The 14,832-nt window shown below is 41.3% G+C and overlaps 1 protein-coding gene and 1 long non-coding RNA gene across 2 annotated transcripts in view; one reads left to right on the top strand and one right to left on the bottom strand.

Moving 5' to 3' along the window:
• LOC141767056 (uncharacterized) lies at positions 1 to 1,094 on the top strand. Its single transcript, XR_012593763.1, has 3 exons — positions 1 to 268; positions 364 to 506; positions 878 to 1,094. It is a non-coding gene; the product is annotated as an uncharacterized LOC141767056 (long non-coding RNA).
• An 11,386-nt stretch (positions 1,095 to 12,480) lies between these two features.
• LOC141765789 (guanine nucleotide-binding protein G(o) subunit alpha) overlaps positions 12,481 to 14,832 on the bottom strand; it is a 113,276-nt gene continuing 110,924 nt past the window's right edge. The window contains exon 8 of the mRNA XM_074632017.1: positions 12,481 to 14,241. Within this exon, the coding sequence (XP_074488118.1) occupies positions 14,054 to 14,241 (188 nt within the window). The 3' untranslated portion in view covers positions 12,481 to 14,053. The remainder of the gene's footprint in view (positions 14,242 to 14,832) is intronic.

Below are 14,832 nucleotides of genomic sequence, written 5' to 3'. Positions count from 1 at the left end.
GTGTGTGTGTGTGTGTGTGTGTGTGTGTGTGTGTGTGTGTGTGTGTGTGTGTGTGTGTGTGTGTGTGTGTGTGCGTGCGTGCGTGCGTGCGTGCGTGCGTGCGTGCGTGCGTGCGTGCGTGCGTGTGTGTGTGTGTCTGTGTACATTTGGTAGCATTGACACTATCTATCCACCTACCTACCGACGGGTAAGAGAAGAAATAAAGAGGACTGAAAATAGAGATAATGAGAGGGATGGTGGAAGGGATGCAGCAACATAAGATCAGGAGGTACTGAGCAGTAACAGTGAGTGGGTACTTACAGTTTGTGTTACTGTATCATCATCTAATCGACACTGGTATTTGGCTGCTTGAACTGCATTCAGCAGCATGATCAGAGAGCATGGTGGTGCATTGCCCTCCTCTCACCACAAGGTGGGTCACCTGTTCCACTTCAGAGAGAGAGAGGGAAGAAGAAGAAGAAGAAGAAGAAGAAGAAGAGGAAGGGCAGACAGCAGAGAGCAAAGAGGTTGGCTCGATTTAGTGCCAGGGGCAATCCTTCTTATGTTCCTGTGCTTGCGATGGGGATGTATAAATGAGAGAGACAGGAAGATCTTTTAGTCTTTGTAACATCCACATCACGATCTCACTACCTTCTTCATCTGCATACATTTCTACAGTTTTGCAGTTCAGTTCATTAAAAGGAACAATCCCGAAATGCCACAAAACGACACATATCTTTATGAGTACAAAATAACCATTCCTCAAACCTGTAATTTCCTCAAGCTGAATGCTTGGAGACACTTTAATCTTTAATCAAACCTCTAAGGGTTAACAAACTGTGACCTAATCTCTTGAAGCCAGATTGCAACTGAACTTCCTCTTTGAATATCCTGTCAGGTTTCTGTGGTTGCCTGCTGCCTTTGAACAGGAAGGGTGGTCCCAATGCCAACAGTGCATCACTGAATCAAAAGTAATATCACCATTAACGGATTACAGCAGAGCCTCACATGGACTCAATTTTGATTTCAACAATATCAAATATGTCACATATGTTATGGTCTCTTTGCCCATGTATAGTACAGGACAAACAATAAAGGAAGTCTGGCTAGTGATGTGAAACTGGCAGCTTAAAATGTGGGTGTGTTATGTAATTTGGATTCTGACAAATCATGAAGTGAAAGGCTAATTTCATCTTTGTGGCACATATTGAGGATAATATGAAAAGTTGAGTTAAAGGAATAGCTTGGCTTTCTTTCAAAGAGTTAGACTCGAAGATTGATACCACTCACATGTCAGACCGGGGAGAAGGGGGGGCACAAAGCAATTACGCTTAGGAGAAACTAGCTGCATTCCTTTAGCCTCAGCTAATTAGCAAAGACAGACGGATATCTGGTCTGGAATTTCATCATTATAGGGGCAAGACCACTTGGCCTTTGGTGTTGTCAATTTTTTTGAGTGCACAAAGGTCAAATGCCAGGGCAGCAACTCCATCAAATAAAACAATGACTCAATGGAAATAATGAATTTAACATAAGGGTTAAGGATGATTTTATCTTTAATACATAGTATAACTATCAGTGAAATAAATAAATTAAGAAGCAGTTTATTTCACAAAATAATTTATTGGTATTTAGCCTAAAAATTACCAATATTTGTATAAAGTCCTGAGTCGAAAGTGTATACACTCTCAGCCCTAGAGCGCATTCAGCCTCAACAAAACGTAGCAAAATGTTTATTGAAACAGAAACGGTGGTGCTTTGAACACCCTGTTGTGTTACGCAAACATGCCTTTTTAATATGAAAGGTTTACATACATGCTGCAGCTGATTCTGCAACACCTCTGACACACCCACCAAACGAGATTGAAACGTCCCTTAAAGCTTGTTACACACCGTTTTTTTGCAAGGCCTATTGAGAGAGGCTGCGGTTGAGCGTTGCTATTGGCTCAATTTCAGCAAGTGCAGACTGCGCATGTGTTATACCTCAATAATATGATGCGATGATGACGAGTGACATCTCCTCTTTTCACCCTCCTTGTTTTCTTGGAAACATGCCTATTCAACCAAGGCCTATTGAAGGAGGCTGGGACATGGGCAGACACGGGTATGGGGTATAACACATGTGCAGTGTAACTGAAGCTGCGGTCGTGCGTTGCGATTGGCTCAATTTTGGCGAGTGCTGACTAGATTTGACTGCACATGTGTTGTACCCCAAAGATATGACGCGTTGATGACGCCGGACCCAGCCTCACATCACATGCACAAGTCACGTGCACATAGCGATATATGAGCAATGCACAACCCCTGGTTTCCACCTGCCGCTGCAGATTTAGTTGATTTCCATGATATTTGTGCTTCTACCATAAGTAAAGTAGGCAACATAGTTAAATGGTTTCTATTTTTGTCTGTTTTAATTGTGTCTATTGTTATTTCCTACTTTGTTGTCCTATAACCTACAGACAAAGTTAATACCGTCAAAAGCCCCATTATGAATGACATGGATCAATGATTTGTGGCTGTGTTTCGTACTATATTTCACATACAGTGCCTGTAGGAGGACGCTCGCATTTCTTCTCCTACTTGAAAGACTTGAAGGTTTTGGGGGCTGTATCCCCTGAACCAGCGAAGGAGACACTTTGCGCAACGCGCTGCGGCTCCATCAAAAATAGACTAGGCACTTAGTGGAGCGGAGCAGAGAGGCGCTTCTGCGACGCTTCTGCGACGCTTCTGCGACGCTTTTGCGACTCATTAGCATTGTCTAGAGTGGCTGCGATCAGCTCCAGCGGTTGGGGCGGCGAAGCTGCGCCCAGTGGAATCCAGGGGTAATTTGTGTCAAACTATCGTCATAAATAGTCTGGTTTTCCAGAGGTTGGTAACAGGCTTGAAATGGTACCCACCACTGGTTATGTGCGAAGCGTTTCACCTGATGTGAATTCAGAATCTCAACAAAAGACACTTGTGTCTAAAAAACGTATTGACAAGATGGAGGCAAAGGAGCAAGATCAGCTGGGGCAGTGTAGGCTGTGTTGTGAAAAAAACAACTAAAATCTGTCACAGTTGCTTTAAAGATGAAGTGTAATGTGTAATGTGCTTGAGTGGATTAACATTGGTAGTGGGCCTGCTGGGCCAGGGTCATCAAACTGACAGGTTCCTGGCTAAACATCTCAAGAAGAATGATGATTGCTAATTCTGCTTGATCTCAGTGCAGGCTCCGTAAAAATGATAGCAAGGCTCTGACAGGCGATAAGCTTCACCCCCCTCTCTATCCTCATCTCCCACTATCGCTCTTCTTACACCCTCCCACTTCTCTTCTCCCTGTCTTCCTCTCTGCTTCTTCATTCCGTCCTAAATCTCTTCAAATGTTCAGTCTAAACTACACAGCCTTTTTCTGCATCAAAAAGCAATGCTGGCAAAAAAGCTAACTGTGACCTTATGAGGCAGCAAAATATTTCACCTTAGGGGGAGCTTAGCCTCTCAAACAAGAGCGCAAGGTATCCTATTCCAAGTCAGTGCTGATTTTACTGGGGGACTCTTTCTCTCTTTCTACTGAAGATTTATTACCTCAGTAAACATTGTAAACTGAAATGAGTTTATGGTCACTAGTTTCAAGTCTTCTTCAATACAGCATGATGTTCATTTAGTAATTTATGGTACCATTTAGAGTCAAATAGACCATAAAGCAGGGGATGCTTTAGGGCGTGGCTACCTTGTGATTGACAGGTCGCTACCACGCCGTTGTCCGGTCTGGGTGTTGTCTGTTTTTTCATCTTTTCAACTTTAACTCTTTTTTATAGTGTGTTTTCAGTTCATGAAAGTTAATTGTAATATTTTGGTCACCTAAAAATGTCTTATTCAGTGTTTGGTTGTGCTTAGCTCGTGTCACTTCTGGTTGCAAAAAACAAGATGGCGACCGCAAAAAAACAAGATGGCGACAGCCAAAATGCCAAACTCAAAACCGGGTATATGGATTCATATATAACAGACACATGAGAGTGGTATTGATCTTCCCATTCAACTCTCGGCAAGTAAGTAAATAAGCGCATTTCCCAAAATACAGAACAACACGTTTAAACATGATGATATTGATTATTTGATAAAAAACGATGCTCATCACAAAGTCCACTTTTTTTTTTACCAGAGCTTTCAACTGTATCTCATGGCCTACATCATAGGAGTTTGCCCTGTTGTCATGGAGATGGTACACCTATTAACATTAAGAGTGAAACTTCAGTCTTGAATACAAAGGAATCCAGCAGCCAATTTATGAGTTGCGCTTACAAGCACTACTGCCATTACTGGAGCTGGAGCCGAAAACTACCCATGACTACTGCAAAGTTATTTGTCCCGGGAACGAATGCTGATTGTAACCTTTCCCACTGAAGACAAAAGCCAGATGTTAGTGGGTGTTCATGATTTTTCTTTCTGTCCAGTGGGAAAGGGACTATAGTTTAATTTCAAATCCAATATGCTGGATTTTGGAGCCAACACAACCAAAACTGTGTCCTCGTACATTTTGCTGCTGAAAGGCTCATCCAATTTTTCTTGTTGTTGTTGTCAGTGAAACTTGAAAAGCCTAGTGATGTTTGATGTAGTCTTACGGAATGTGTGACCTATCCATTTCCAGCGTCTTTTGGGGGTTTCTTCATCTGCAGGAAGTTGGTAAGTTCTCTGCCAAAGCTCGTTGTTGTTTATGGTGTCAGGCCATCGAATCTGGAGAATCTTTCTCAAACATATGTTGATGAATGTCGGCACTTTCTAATAGCTTGCAGGCTGGCAATAAACATCATATTTCAGGTATTACTCTGTACTGTTGGCTATTATGTAAAATTACTGCTTTAAATAGTATGCATTGAGTTATTCACATGAACACAATTATGCAGGAGAATTACATGTTAATTTCCCTCCATCCTGTGCAACTTTGACAAAAATATTTTGTATTGGAACTCATCATGATCAGTGTGGGTTGTTTTTTCCTGTGCGCCCGCAGCAAAATGACTGTTTGTACTACTCTGAGTTGTGCAAAAGTACATGCGAGGCGGCATGAGACAAGATAATATCATACAGAGTGCTGTGTGGTAGGATGTCAGTTGCCTGTTTAGTTTCTAAAGCAGAGAAAGCCCAGCGAGGAAGAGCCTGTTCTGGGCAACATTTCCACTGAATTATGGGCTTTTTATTCAGTAAAAAAGGATGAAAGTCTTTTCCACTCGCAGTCCTGTTCAATATGACTTCCATGTGTGAAGTTGGCACTGTGTCTCTCTCAGTTAGCTGATGTTACTGCTGTTACCTTCTGTTTCACCTGATGATGATTCATTGATGTTTTCCAAAGGATTTAAAAATATCTCAGTGGCAGCGAGGAGGTGAGGTCACTGGGATTTAAGATCCATGACACTCGACTGTTTAATGCAGCTGTCAGTCACTCTGCTCATCAGTTAATTTTTCCCTGTCAGTCACCCTCCTATAATCAATATCTGCTCCTCTCTTCTGCTGTGGCTTCCCTATTTTCTGTCTTTATAAAATGACCATAGGTATTTTCATGAAATAAAGTACTTACTACAATATTTTGGGAAATATGCTTATTCGCCTCCTTTTTGCAAGCTAGATGAGAAACTTAATACCACTCTTATGTTTGTAACTTAAACATGAAGCTGGAGCCAGGAGCCAATTAGCCTAGCTTAGCATAAAGAAAATATGTCAACCAACACCTCTAAAGCTCACAAATTAATTGAATAAGCACTCAAACAGAAATATAAAGTCTGTGGTTTAAAGGTATAATATGTTACAGTTGTCAGCTGCTGTTTGTAAACATGACATTCAATGTTGGCCTCTCAGGCTCAACGAGCGAGGGAGGGAGAGAGAGAGCAGCTATGGCCGAGCGAGCTATTGAGTGAATGAAGAGAGGGAGCAGCGTTAAACTCGGCATACGTAACAAAGCTGCGATATTTGACGACCTGTTATTGGCTGGGGGTTACACCCCCACCCGGGGCAGAAAGCCACTTTGCTGACACCCAGAGGAGTCCCGGACACAGCAAAAGAGATAATACAGGCAGAGCGTTTAAAGTCTCTTTACATACAGACACCACCACACACATACTGGCTCATAAGTGATGATAGAGAGGGATTATTTTTGTATCACTCTATACATTGTTTTTTTTTAGGAAATGCTTGCATATTATACCTTTAAGGGGGAGTTACGTACTGTAAGTATTTCTAGATGCTCCATAATATTTCTCCCATTCGCCCACGACTTCTGTGCAGCATCTCCAAGTATGGATGGCCTTGGGTTGCTAAATGCAGTGGGTGAACAGAGTTTGTAACATAAATCACTGTACAGGAACACTGGTAGCAAACCTGGCAACTTCACTGTAACAACAACAAGCCTCCATGAACCCCCCCCCCCCCCCCCCCCCCCCCCCTACAGCTGCCTCAACATTTCATACAAGCACATCAATAATGCATTTGTTGGAGGAAGTTACTAGAAATGATGGGAAATAAACAAAATATCACAGAGAACAAAACAGGATCTGCAACCTCCTCGATGTCCCATGCCAATTTACAATGTTTAACGTTATATATTTTTTCATAATACGCATTGACTTATTCACTGCTGCAGCACATTTCCCACCAAACGGACCAATTCACTTTACAATGCTAAAATACAACTACACTAATATATAACTTGTAGCCTGTATTGTTATTTTAGTACCTTCTAGGCTTCAGACAACATGAAAAACACACAATTAGGAAAAGTTATGGGCTGAAAGGCTTGTAGTTTTTACAGTTTGACCCAATTTGCATTATAAAAAACGACCGCCTTAAGGGTCATTTAGTGTTAAGAAATTGTTCCAACTTGTAGCTCCCCCTAAAACCATACAAACCTCATTCTTAATTTTCCATCTGTAACCTGATTAAACAAACAAGATAGAACATGTTAATCAATGAGCTTTGAAGTTGCTTGTAGTTTTATTTTTAGACTTTGGACAGAACCAAGCAGATTGTTTCCCCGTTTCCAGTCTTTATGCTAGGCTAAGCTAATCGTCCCATCGCTCCACATACATACATACATACATTTAGTACATACTGCAGCTGCCCTTACAAAGTACATACTGCTGCATGCAATATGCATACAATTGGGACATACTACTTCGAACTTTCGCCCTCTTGCTCATATATCCGCTGCGCAGAAAAAGCATACTGGCTTGCATACTGCGAAATGCGACCGGATGTAGTAGGACATCCTGGTATTTTTTGGCACAATGTATTGGGACAAACTAAATATTTTTCTGGCATACTAAATAGTATGGCAGTACGGGTATTGGAATGCACAGTGTATATAAAGATGGACGACTTGACAGCTCCCCAAAAGTGAAGCCAAAACATCTTGATCGCCCTCTGGTGGCTGGCTGCAGTATAGGTCAAAAAGGCCGCCCCCTCCATGTTAGCGAATTGGACATGGGCCAAACTAAAATGTCAAAGTATACTTCAAAGTATACGTTTGTTCCCAAAGATGGTTTCTGTCATTACAGGTAGTTCTGATCACGCTGATGTATGTTCAAGTGTTAATTTTTCTGGTAAGTTTGGTTTTAATTAGTTATTTGATGCTATAAAAAGAGGGTGAGACGTCATGATTGCATTTGGCTCCACCGCCCAATCACTGCTGCGCAGACTCTGGCTCCAAATGACTTCAAAATCTCAAGATAGCAGCTTTTGAGATATTTTGGCTTCACTTCTGCACAGTGTGAGGAAGTGGAGACGTGCCATCCACCTACTGTATATACAGTATATGCTTCACAAACAAACATGATAGTAAATGAGCATATACTGTAGCTACAAAGAGGTAGAGGTAAGGAGAGTAACTGAATGATTTAAAAAAAAAAAAGTCAAGTAGCTAAGATTCAGAGCTTTACATCCTTACACCTCCTCCATCCCTCTCGCTCTGTTCACCCTCCTTCCATCTCTGTTGCTGTCTGATGGCTCTCTCCATCAGCCCAGCCTCTCTCCTCCTCTCTCTGTAATATGCTTGAACCCCGTGAACCTGCCTTTTCCTTACAGCTACTGCCACAGCAGCGAGGATGAAAGACTCCTCTCTCTCTTCATGTGTGAATGAGTACTGTCTGACACCACCTCTCGCTCTCTCTCTCTGCCTCCTATCACTCCAGCTCACATGTACTCTTCTATCTGCCATGACAGGGGTTCTTTGCGATCTCTGTGTGAGTGCGTATGATGTTTCATGTCGACAATACCTGCAGTGTAGTTGAAATGCACCTTAATAAGTGGCCAGAGTGTATGTTATCTGGTGAAGTGTGTGTACATATTACTCCCCTGCTTTATGTCAGTGTACTGACATAACAGCTGCTCCATGTGTGAGTGTGTTTCTGCATTGTATAGACAAATATACACATTATCAACACAGATGAAATCAGCATGTCATGAAGACGGGAACAGATAGCTGTACGGTGTGTGTAGAAGTGGGAATCTTTATATATATAGTGTAAAGCAAATAGACAGTAGATAAACACTAGCTTCTCTTAACTGAATGTAGCCTATATGCTTTGTTTCATTGTTGCTTAGTTGAAGTTATCTCCAGTAGCCAGTAGAGTGTGTGTGTGTGAGACTTAAAATGTATGAGATCGGGATAGAAAAAGTATGTTTTTTTTTAACTAACTTCACGACTTCCTCCCAGTGGGGAGGACAGGAAGCAACATGTTTGTATCTCTCTGTTATCGTGTGTGTGTATGTGTGTGTGTGTGTGTGTGTGTGTGTGTGTGTGTGTGTCAAGGTTATATGACAGACAGATATTTGAAAACTCTTTCAAGCTTTTCTGTTTTCCATCCCCTTTAAAAGAACAATTCCTTATTCGTATGATCTGGGTCTTCCTAGCGCTCAAAGTGTTCATCCTTCTCGTTATGATAACAGTTTACTCTTTAACAGCATTACAGCGCTTAATAGAGGTGTACAAGGTTATGCACAGGGCAACCACATGAGCGATCATGATACGTTCTAAGTACTCTTCTTAACAGCATTATCTAAACCACGTATCCGGAAGTAAAAAATGAAAGACTTTTTTAAAAAACCGAGCACTTTAAACGTCCATTAGATCTTCTGAAGCTACTCCTGGTGTGACTTTGACATATGAGAACAACAGCCATTTTTTAAATATTTAAAAAAAATCAATTATCCTTGGCTGTCGCAGGACTGTAATAAGCCCGTACAATCATTTTGTTTGGCCTAAATCAAATTATTAGAGTCTTCCACTAGCTGCTAGCTTGACAGCTGTGGGTACTAACAAGCCATGTTTGTTGTTTACGTTCATAATGAAAATTTGGGGAGTGGCTGTCAATGTTGCTGACTTAGCGACTTTCTCCGTAGATTTTGCGACTTTTGGAGCTAGTGCTGCTAGCTAATTTAATTGGAAAAGAGTTGGCAACACTGGACTGGGTTTTGGGTTGGACCATTTTTTAAATCAAGTGTACTCTTGCTGGTTTGGCAACATTACGAGACCCTACCTTTAATGTCATTACAAATTTAATAGCAATCCATCCAAAAGTCGTCGAGGTATTTAACTCAAAACCCAAAATGTCAACCTTGTGGTGACGCTAGAAGAAAAGTCAGGGATTCACCAAAGTCATTAGGATACATTGTCTGGAGACTATGAGTGTCTCAACCAAATTTCAAGGCAATGCATCCAACAGCTCGAGATATTTCAGTCTGGACCAAAGAGGTGAGCCAACAGACAGACATTGCTCTCTGTAGACTCACACCGCCAGCATGGGTAAAACTGCGCCTGGTTGTCTGTCAGCTTGGATGATTGGTTGTAAAGCTGTGTCTAGTGTTGCTGCCGCCTCGCCAATTAGCAATAAAAATTGCTGGTGAGTAAAATGTCATCACAGCTGATGGGAATGACAGCCAATTCGAACATGCGGCCACTGTGATAGTGGATTAGTCAAACCTCCTGGGCTCATTTAAACTAACTATATTCCAGATGGCATTAAAAACTGCAACTTTTGGTGTAATAATCGAAACATACACATAATCCCCAGTGCACATTCAGGATAACGCAAGAGCTGTAAGAAAAAGGCAAAACAATGGGCTATGTCATCTATTTATGATGGAACTGTTGTCGCTGAAAAGTTACTCGCCTGGTATATTTTACAAACTCAATAGTAAGTTTTGTCTCCTGATTTAATTAATTTTCTCCCTCTGTGACTGCAGCAGTATCAGGAGGTCTGCTGCTGGCTACAGGACGCCCAGCTGTAAACAGCGAGAGCTTATTAAAATACAATTAAAAGAGATCATCAGCACCGTCTCATTTGGTGTCACAGTGTGTACCAATAATAATCCCAAAGCTGGTTTGGTTTCAGCTCTGGCACTGTGCTGATTTTATTGCCAGTTGTCGAAAGTGTTTTACATTTCTGTAGGCAAGCTGTTTACAGAGGTGTTATTAAGTTTTTGGTGCTAGCGAGCCGTCTGACTGAGCACTTTACCGGGTGTTAAGTCTATAATTTGCGACACTGGCATCTACCTATTTGTTTTTTGAAAGATTTTGTATTTTATTTTTGCTTTTATTTGACAGAGAACAGTGTAGAACTGTAACCACTCGAATACCAAGGCACTCCAGTGGGCGACTCCGAGGTCTGAGAAGTCAAGGCAATGCGGAAGTGCCTTAAACTTGCATTCTTTCTAATAGCCAGCAGGAGGCGACAGCACTGGTTGCAAAAGAAGAACTCCATCCCCTTCCGGTGGACCCCATGGGACCTTAGTTCGGAAAAAATATGTACGGTAGTCAACGGCGAGAGACAAATATTCTTTTCATACCGTTTGAACTACAGCTTTAACCCTTTCACAGTTTGTTTTCAGCTTACGAAAGGTAATTGTAACGATTTGGTTGCCTAAAAATGTCTTATTCAGCGTTCGGTTGTGTTTAGCTCCACCCTTTCGTGTCACTTGTGGTTGCAAAAACCAAGATGGCGATGGCCAAAATGCAGAAGCAAGGCCTATGGAAAGAAGGCTGGGTCACGGGTGGACATGGGACTTGGGGTGTGGGGTATAACACATGCGCAGTGTAAGTTGCGGTCGTGCATTGCGATTGGCTCAATTTCGGCGAGGGCAGACTAGATTTTACTGCGCATGTGTTATACCCCCAAAGATATGACGCGTTGATGACGCGTGACCCGGCCTCCTTCAATAGGCCTTGTGCAGAACTTGAGGCTTCAAAACGACAGTCCACAAACCAGTGGGTGACTACGCGATGACTACGTCTACTTCTTAAATACAGTCAAAGGTAAAAAAACGGACACAGTGATGTGATGGAATGACTCAGAGTCAAGAAGTTTTTTTTGTAGTCATGAAAACAGTGGCTTTTTAATGTAAACACTACATTCGATTGGTTTTTCCAGCACGGACATCCCACATGAAATAACAACCATTCACTAAAGAGGAGTAGAGGGAGAGAGAGAGAGAGAGAAAAAAAAGCTGCACAGAAAAAAGCATTCACTGGGTAAAGAACAGAACAAAGAGGAGGTAAAAATAAAAAAAATAATGAAGGTAACAGGAACAGAATGCCAAAGAAACAGGTATATCATGTCATTATACACAGTTGTTTTCTCTTTTCAAAACTAGAAATCAAGAAGGCAAGAAAGAGAGGCAATATAGATAGATGGATAGATAGATCGATGAGGAGTAACATAGATTAGGTATGAACAGATAACAAATTTCCAAATCTACTTATTGTGTGTGCGTTCGTGTGAGTGCGAGCGAGTGTGTGTGTGTGAGACGTAAGAACTGTGCTTTTCATTGTAGACCTGGAAGGTGTGTGTCAAACTGAAAAGAGACAGAGAAGAAGAAGAAAGGAGCATGATTTTATACAGCGTTGATGTGTGAACATGCGGCGTCCCTAACTAGCGGACGCAGCGAGAAACGTGCTCTCCCCAAAAAAGTGGTTAATTTTTTTCAGAAATAATAAAAAATAGATATTGTTATAATATTATATTTAATCGTTCTGAGTCAGGCTAAAGTGAGGACACGGTTCTAATGCAGGGAAACAGGCAAAACGGTAAAAGGAGAAGGGGGTGGGGCACAGTTCAGAGCATTACAACAACACGGGGTCAGTCTGAAATCGTCATGGCTCCACATCAGCTCGCTGTCAAACTGGAACCCTTTGCAAAACATCTTTATTTTAAAAAAGTGGGATATAGAGAAAAAAAAAGTTTCATAGCTACAAAGCACAAGAAAGATCATCTTTTGAGAATATTACAGGATCATAGTGATCGTTGTTGTCGATATTGTAATACCCAAGTTCATTAGTTTTATTTATTATTATAGGTGTCGATGTTTTTGTCGTTTTTTTGACTGTTTGAATTCTACGTGTTACTGCAAGAATTCCAAAATCTACACTTCTTCTTCAAAGCCTCCCAAATGAAACGCTGACTCTCACATTTTTTTTTATATTTGACCCCGCTCCGTCCCATTCAGGAACCAATCATTGCTCTCCTTTTGCTGCTATCCGTCTTTTTTCCATCTTTTTTTAATTATCTTTTTCAATTTTTATTAGAATGTTTTTTTTTTTTTATTATCTCGACAGCATCTATGTGAAGCTTTTTTTTTTTTTTTTTTTTTTTTTTTTTTAAGTTTTATGAATTAACTGGTCTCTTTATACAAAGGCTTGAGTATCTCATGCTATCTGTGTCAGGGTTTTAGGAGGAAGAGGAGGAGAGAAGGGAGGGAGGGAGGGGAGAGTTGGGTTGGAAAGAAAGGAGGGACCAGGACGGCAGGGCGCCATGCAAAAAGAAAGAGAGATGGATGAAGGTGAGAGAAGTAAAGGCATGGTGGTGGTGTGTAAATGAAGATAGAGATAGAGAGAGAGAGAGAGAGTGGTATGTGTAGGACAGGCGATCAATCAATAAATAAATTAACAAATTAATCAACCATTATCAAACCAGGAGTGAGTTTCCTTACATGGAGAATGTTAGTAGGTCTAGAGGTTATAACAGTGAGGAAGGTAGAGTCATAACGTTGTGTACTTGCTTCTAAAAGCGTAGCTATCTACAGTACAGTACCTCTGTTACATGGCACTGATAGGACGTTTAGCACATTTCCTATTGGCTCTCAGGCTCGGCCATGACTGGCGGTTGGCGAATGGCTAAGGCCAGGTTTGGGAAACAGGAAGCCTCACTTCCTGTCGATGAAAACCGCATCGCAGGGAGTAAAATGATACAACTTACTCAAAAACAAAAAGGAAATTGACAACAAACATCTTAAAACGTCTTGGCTAATGTAAACAAAAGACTAATGTTAAAATCAGTGTTGTCAGTTTCAGCAGGTCTCGAGTGTTTCTTTTAAGGTTTTCGCCGACCCGTCTGATGTTTTTTAGTGCTATCGACATTTTCACATATTTCCGCAAAAAATTGTTATTACATAATCACTACTATAGCAAAAAAACAAACAAAATAATACACAAATAAAAGGTGTCAAGGTGAGGCAAAATGTGAATAAAAATCAGTGTACAGACTGATACTCATGTAATAAATATACACACGATCAACAAAAATAAAACAGAAGTCATATCCATAGTAATAATAATAAAAAAAAAATATGCCAAAAAAAAGTACAGGTTTTGTTTTTGTTAACAACAAAAGACAGCTGAGAAAGAAAAAGAGTAGAACGGGGAACGGAGGCTTTCATTGACTTTGTTCAAGAAGTTTTCAAGGCTTCAGGGTTTCGTGTTTTCTACTAAAACAAATCTGTTTGCTTGGCAGTGGGCCAAAGAACATCAGGAGGAGAAGTCGGAGCGCGAAGAGAAGAGACAAGAACTAAAAACATTATATATATATATTTATATATATATTTATATATATGTATGCCTATTTTTTTTTTTTAATTATCCTCATTATTAATATGTACCTAGTTGCATTTTTCTTTCTTTTTTCTTTAAATAATCAGCAGAATCATCATCGTCATCATCACCATTTCCACAGCAGTGTCAAAGGAACAGGAACGCAGAGGGGGGCGGAGGACAGGAGGGGCGAGAGAGAAGAGGGGACAAAAGGGGGGAGGACATTACGGGGGTGTGTGGGTACGCTCAGTACAAGCCACACCCTCGGAGGTTGTTGGCGATGATGATGTCGGTCACGGCGTCAAACACAACCTGGATGTTCCCTGTATCCGTGGCGCAGGTCAAGTGACAGTAGATTTCCTTATTTGGAGAGCGATTCTTGCTCTCGAACTGTGCTTGGATGTAAGCTGCCGCGTCCTCATAGGTATTGGGTCCTGGAGAGAGAAGAGGGAGACGGAGAAAATCACAGATGATGCAATTCTCATACAATAGAATTGATTTTACGCCACGGTTGAATGCCACCAACAGAGATCCCAATATTTCCCGGGAATTCTGCTCCTGTTTCTCAGGCCTCTGGGATTTTTAGCATGTGTGTGTGCGCGCCTGTGTGTTCGCATGCTGAAGACTATGTACTGAAAGATGCCTTTCCAAACCTTATTAACACGACCGCATAACTGTTGTAGTTATATTACCACCTTGAAAAGCCATTATTACATTAATATGACTGTTAAGTAGGGTTGCTAACTTTCAGTTTTTGGTGTGGGACACCTGCTTTCAGGCTCTCATTCTGCATTCTCACGCCAAATGAGAAGAAACCACAGAGACGCTCCCTGATGATGGCTCTGGAGAAGCAAATTTGAGTTTGAAAGACCAGTTTACCAGACATGGCATTGACATCGGCTGCTTCTGACCATCTTCTGCCTGACATTTCAGCAAATGTCTGAGCAGATTTCTAATATAATGTACAGAATGAAGGACCGGCAGAGTCTGAAGAAAATGAGAGACTTTCTTCCACAGCAGTTTGA

The sequence above is a fragment of the Sebastes fasciatus genome, chromosome 4, assembly GCF_043250625.1.
Source record: "Sebastes fasciatus isolate fSebFas1 chromosome 4, fSebFas1.pri, whole genome shotgun sequence".
NCBI classification, from domain to species: Eukaryota; Metazoa; Chordata; class Actinopteri; order Perciformes; family Sebastidae; genus Sebastes; species Sebastes fasciatus.
The sequence above is the reverse complement of the archived record's forward strand: the minus strand, read 5'-3'. Positions and strand labels throughout refer to the sequence as shown.